Below are 6,000 nucleotides of genomic sequence, written 5' to 3' on the forward strand. Positions count from 1 at the left end.
GGACACACCTACTCATTCAAGGTTTTTTAAATCATTTTGACTCCATTCTACATTGTAGAATAATAGTGAAGACATCAAAACTATGAAATAACCCATATGGAATCATGCAGTAACAAAAAAGTGTTCAACAAATCAAAATATATTTTATTTTTGAGATTCTTCAAAGTAGCCACCCTTTGCCTTAATGACAGCTTTGCACACTCTTGGCATTACCTCATGAATCTGGTTGAGAGAGTCACCTGGCATGCATTTCAATTAACAGCTGTGCCTTGTTAAAGTTAATTTGTGGAATTTCTTTCCTTCTTTATGCGTTTGAGCCAATCAGATGTGTTGGGACAAGGTAGGGGTAGAATACAGAAGATATCCCTATTTGGTAAAAGACCAAGTCCATATTATGGCAAGAACAGCTCAAATAAGCAAAGAGAAACCACATTCCATCATTCATTTAAGACATGAAGGTCAGTCAATCCAGAACATTTCAAGAACTTTGAAAGTTTCTTCAAGTGCAGTCGCGTGTGTGGTTCCCACCGTGAAGCATGGAGGAGGAGGTGTAATGTGTGGGGGTGCTTTGCTGGTGATACTCTCAGAGATTTATTTAGAATTCAAGGCACACTTACCCAGCATGGCTACCACAGCATTCTGCAGCGATACACCATCCCATCTGGTTTGCCCTTCGTGGGACTATCTTTCATTTTTCAACAGGACAATGACTCAACACACCTCCAGTCTGTGCAAGGGCTATTTGACCAAGAAGGAGAGTGATGGAGTGCTGCATCAGATAACCTGGCCTCCACAACAACCCAACCGTAACCCAATTGAGATCGTTTGGGATGGGAAGGACCACAGTGTGAAGGGAAAAAAAACTAACTAAGAAAAAAAAAAACTTGGAAAAACATTGGAAAAACATTCCAGGTGAAGTTGGTTGAGAGAATGCCAAGAGTGTGCAAAGCTGTCAAGGCAAAGGGTGGCTACTTTGAAGAATCTCAAATATAAAAACGTGTTCAACACTTTGTTTACTACATGATTCCATATGTTATTTCATAGTTTTGATGTCTTCACTATTATTTTACGATGTAGAAAAGAGTAAAAAAATAAAGAAAAACCTTGAATGAGTAGGTGTGTCTAAACTTTTGACTGGTACTGTATATATTTACTAAAAGAATATGGGAAAATGGAAATTATGCAGACAATTACATTGATGGAAGCCACAATCTACAATATTAAAGCTGATCTACCTCCCCCAAAAGTTTAAAGAAACAAAACAGGTAGACTGGTTTCAGATGTGTCCATGAAAAAAGGATGATTACGAAAATAGTTATTTCTGCAAAGCATGTAAACATTTAAATCAAACTATTACTCATCCTAGAGCTGGCCGCCCGGCCAAACTGAGATATTGGGGGAGAAGGGCCTTGGTCAGGGAGGTGACAAAGAACCCAATTGTCACTCTGACAGAGCTCCAGAGTTCCTCTATGGAGATAGGAGAACCTTCCAGAAGGCCAACCATCTCTGCAGCACTCTACCAATCCGGCCTTTACGGAGCAAAGAACAGAGAGATCCTTGATGAAAACCTGCTCCAGAGCGCTCAGGACATCAGACTGGGGCAAAGGTTCACCTTCCAACAGGACAACAACCCTAAGCACACAGACAAGACAATGCAGGAGTGGCTTCGGAACAAGTCTCTGAATGTCCTTGAGCGGCCCAGCCAGAGCCCGGACTTGAACCCAATCGAACATCTCTGGAACGACCGGAAAATAGCTGTGCAGCGACGCTCCCCATCCAACCTGACAGAGCTTGAGAGTATCTGCAGAGAGGACTGGGGAAACTCCCCAAATGCAGATGTGCCAAGTTTGTAGGGTCACACCCAAGAAGACTCGAGGCTGTAATCTCTGCCAAATATGCTTCAACAAAGTACTGAGTAAAGGGTCTGAATACTTATGTAAATGTGATATTTCAGTTTTTAATACATTTGCAAAAACTTCTAAAAAATTTTTTTTGCTTTGTCATTATGGGTGTATTGTGTGTAGATTGATGAGGGAAAAAAAACAATGTAATCCATTTTAGAACATGGTTGTAATGTAACAAAAATGTAGAAAAAGTCAAGGGGTCTGAATACTTTCAGAAATTCACTGTATGTTAATCTGACTATTCACAATAATCATATTATAGTGTGCATGTAACTAAACAAATTCTTTCTGATCTCTGAAAATAGGTACTGCTAATAAGCTCAGCAGCAGCTGCCTTATCAAGTGTGGTTGCGCCTGCACAGTTGCTCAACTGGAAGATTCTGAGTGATACTGGATCTCTACTTGTTCAATCCAGTTTTCGCTGTGCATCTGTAGCTGTGGTTTATGAAAAGAATCGACAATGAAAGCGGTTATTCAAATCCTCTAAATCAGAATCTTGTCTTAAAGAAGCAAACTATGTTGGATATATCTCATAATATAGTCTCACGTTACCAGATATCACACAGGATTAAAACGTGTCTGAATCCATGCCATAATTTGGACTATAATAAACTAAAAGACAACTCCCACATCACAAAAACAACAAAACGTAGAAAAAAAACTGCAACGCAACAAGACTAGGACATGTGTACATATCCGCCTGCACCCACACCACTCCCCAATGCCCATGGGCTAGCTACAGAAATAGCACACTGGCAAATATTTCTACCAGTATCATATTTAAATACCACTTAAAATATCACGTTATTCTTATTCTCAATAAGTCAATATCATGGTAGCCTAAGCCATGCATAAACGGGAAAAATGTCCAGGTACCTTGGTCCAGGCGGAAGAGTGTCCTTCCCAGCTGTTCCATATCTCTGAGGACCAGGACTCTGACTTGTTTCGCCTGGAGGGACATTTTGACTTTCCCTATATAGGACGCCCTTTACTGTACAGGGGATGATGCTTTGGAATTTTAGTTCTCGAGACCCCCTTGTGGGGAAAAAAAGAGAGTCATGTGTCACCAGCCATCAGCCCATGTTTCCAAATACATTCATATTGACATTTGACTCACATCTTTCTCTCTCCACATAAGCTACATATATTTCTGAACATTCAACATTTTCAATTTCTGTTGTACAGTCTTGAGGCCAGTCTTATTCCCCAGAATATGCATGACTACATCACAACCAGTTGAAAATTGAACCAATTATCATAAATTCTATTCCAGCTGTCTAAAAATAGTTACATTTTAGCAGCAGCCCATTACAGTTTGTAACACAATATTGTTGACACATTGTGACAGCTCACATGGTGTGGTTCAAATTAGACTAGTGGATGAAGTTCTTAAAGATCAATGCATTTGTAATTTGAAAAAGTCACTACAAAGGTGAAGTGCTTAGAAGTGGAGCTGTCAGCCTTATCCAAAAGTGGAAAACATGTGCAAACTAAATCAAAACATACAGTACCAGTCAAAAGTTTGGACATATCTACTCATTCAAGGGTTTCTTAAATTGTTTTACAATTTTCTATATTGTAGAATAATAGCAAATACATCAAACCTATGAAATAACACATATGGAATCATGTAGTAACCAAAATAAGTGTTCAACAAATCAAAATATATTTTATATTTGAGATTCTTCAAAGTAGCCACCCTTTGCTTTGATGACAGCTCTTGGCATTCTCTCAACCAGCCTCGTGAGGTAATGCATTTCAATTAGCAGCTGTGTCTTGTTAAAAGTTTATTTGTGGAATTTCTTTCCTTCTAAATGTGTTTGAGCCAATCAGTTGTGTTGTGACAAGGCAGGGTTGGTATACAAAAGATAGCTCTATTTGGTAAAAGACCAATTCTGTTATATGGCAAGAACAGCTCAAATAAGCTAAGATAAATTACAGTCCATCATTACTTTAAGACATGAAGGTCAGTCAATCTGGAAAAAGTGCAGTTGCAAAAACCAAGTGCTATGATGAAACTGTCTCTCATGAGGACCGCCACAGGAAAAGAAGACCCAGAGTTACCTCTGCTGCAGAGGATAAGTTCATTAGAGTTACCAGCCTCAGAAATTGCAGCCCAAATAAATGCTTCACAGAGTTCCAAGTAACAAACACATCTCAACATGAACTTTTCAAAGGATACTGCGTGAATCAGGCCTTCATGGTTGAATTGCTGCAAAGAAACCAATACTAAAGGATGCCAATAATAAGAAGAGACTTGCTTGGGCCAAAAAACACGAACAATGGACATTAGACGGAAATCTGTCCTTTGGTCTGATGAGTCCAAATTTGAGATTTTTGGTTCCAACCACTGTGTTTTTGTGAAGCACAGAGCAGGTGAAAGGATCTCCGCATATGTAGTTCCCACCGTGAGACAAGATGGCTGGCACACTTGGCTGGCACACACCAACATGGCTATCACAGCATTCTGCAGCGATTCACACCTCCAGTCTGTGTAAGAGCGATTTGACCAAGAAGGAGAGTGATGGAGTGCTGCATCAGATGACCTGGCCTCCACAATCACCCGACCTCAACCCAATTGAGATAGTTTGGGATGAGTTGGATTGCAGAGTGAAAGAAAATCAGCCAGCAAGTGCTCAGCATATCTCAGTCTCCTTCAAGACTGTAGGAATTCCAGGTGAAGCTGGTTGAGAGATTGCCAAGAGTGTGCAAAGCTCTCATCAAGGCAAAGGGTGGCTACTTTGAAGAATATAAAATATGTTTTGATTTGTTTAACACTTTTTTGGTTACTACATGATTCCATATGTATTATTTCATAGTTTTGATGTTTTCACTATTATTCTACAATGTAGAATAGAGTAAAATCTAAGAAAAACCCTTGAATACGTAGGTGTGTCCAAACATTTGACTGGTACTGTATTTCCACATCCAGTTTAAATTTGGTCCATATCAACTAAATTCGGAAGAATTAAGTTAAGTTATTTTAGTTCACTGCAAGTATCCAACGGCTTCTCTCGCATACAACACACACTGTCAACATACCCCTCCCTACTTGATGTTGCACAGCGCATGTGTCCATATTTAAGATTCCGCCATTTTTCAACATCATATTTATAACGTCCAGCACCAAACCAGTGTTTACATATGTGAAACCAGCACGTTTCTATGATCTGTGTAAAAATACATATTTTCTGTGACATTGCAGGGTAGGATTAGAAGTAACACACTGATTTTCAAACGGTATTTTCTTGCTCCCTATGTTACTGTGAATCTCAGTGTATAAAAGTCACTGTTTAAAAAAAAAAAGATTAACTACCATGTCATCAGGTATAACTTTTTAACTTTTCATTTGTTTCTCAAAAAGTTAGATGCGCCTTTGTCACGTATACTGACACTGGTATTGTGGTGGGGATGATGAAAACGAGGTTGACAAGTGGTGGACTTGCCCTTTAACTCATAACTCATAGGTCGAGAATTTAGTCGGTTAAAAAGGCCAACAGAACTATTTTAAATGCTCGGTCTACCGTGTGTAGTCTGTCTGTCCTTATGTAAGGACCAAACAGGCAACTTGCTTCGTTTGTAAACAATGTGTCGTTCTGGGACGAAAACAAGCTGGCTCTGCAAGATGCGCACACAGTACACCAAGTAGTGTTGAAGCATTATGGTTAGCTTACAAACTGTCAAAAAAGCAAACGTTATGCATCTTTTACATTCAACTTCAAATACTCAAACCATCGTGAAGAGTCGCTTGTGTGTCACTTGTAAAGATAAGAGTTTACAGGCTTAATTGTACCTAGTTTGAAGAAGAGGCTTCGCATCTGAGGGGGACGTATCAATGTTGCATGAACCTTTACCCCGACTACCGTACATTTACGAATATAAGATTGTATTATTATAATTTATTGTAGACAGATGCAGTGCGAGTTCTATCCGTTTGGCAACTTTATCTGGGGTTACTACATAGCACAATTCGTCTTAATCACCAAATGTTGCAATGCAAAACACTAACTAAGAAGTGATACACGATAAAATCGTAAACAAAGCTGCGCTGCTTTTACATGAACGGGACATGTGTTACGCAATAGTGCGGTCTATT

At 39.3% G+C, this 6,000-nt stretch overlaps 1 protein-coding gene across 3 annotated transcripts in view; it reads right to left on the reverse strand.

The window, feature by feature from the left end:
* Positions 1-5,764, reverse strand: part of LOC110530174 (glycogen debranching enzyme) — a 33,620-nt gene extending 27,856 nt beyond the window's left edge. For 2 of the 3 annotated variants that reach the window (XM_021613037.2, XM_021613036.2), the window contains exons 1-2: positions 5,698-5,764; positions 2,781-2,939 (exon numbers count right to left, since the gene is read on the reverse strand). In XM_021613037.2, the coding sequence (XP_021468712.2) occupies positions 2,781-2,865 (85 nt within the window). In that variant the 5' untranslated portion in view covers positions 2,866-2,939; positions 5,698-5,764. Of the gene's footprint in view, positions 1-2,780; positions 2,940-5,614; positions 5,633-5,697 lie in introns of those variants that run through there. The other variant, XM_036985738.1, reaches the window with a different exon arrangement.
* Positions 5,765-6,000: the final 236 nt, after the last annotated feature.

This window comes from Oncorhynchus mykiss, chromosome 8 (genome assembly GCF_013265735.2).
Source record: "Oncorhynchus mykiss isolate Arlee chromosome 8, USDA_OmykA_1.1, whole genome shotgun sequence".
NCBI classification, from domain to species: domain Eukaryota; kingdom Metazoa; phylum Chordata; class Actinopteri; order Salmoniformes; family Salmonidae; genus Oncorhynchus; species Oncorhynchus mykiss.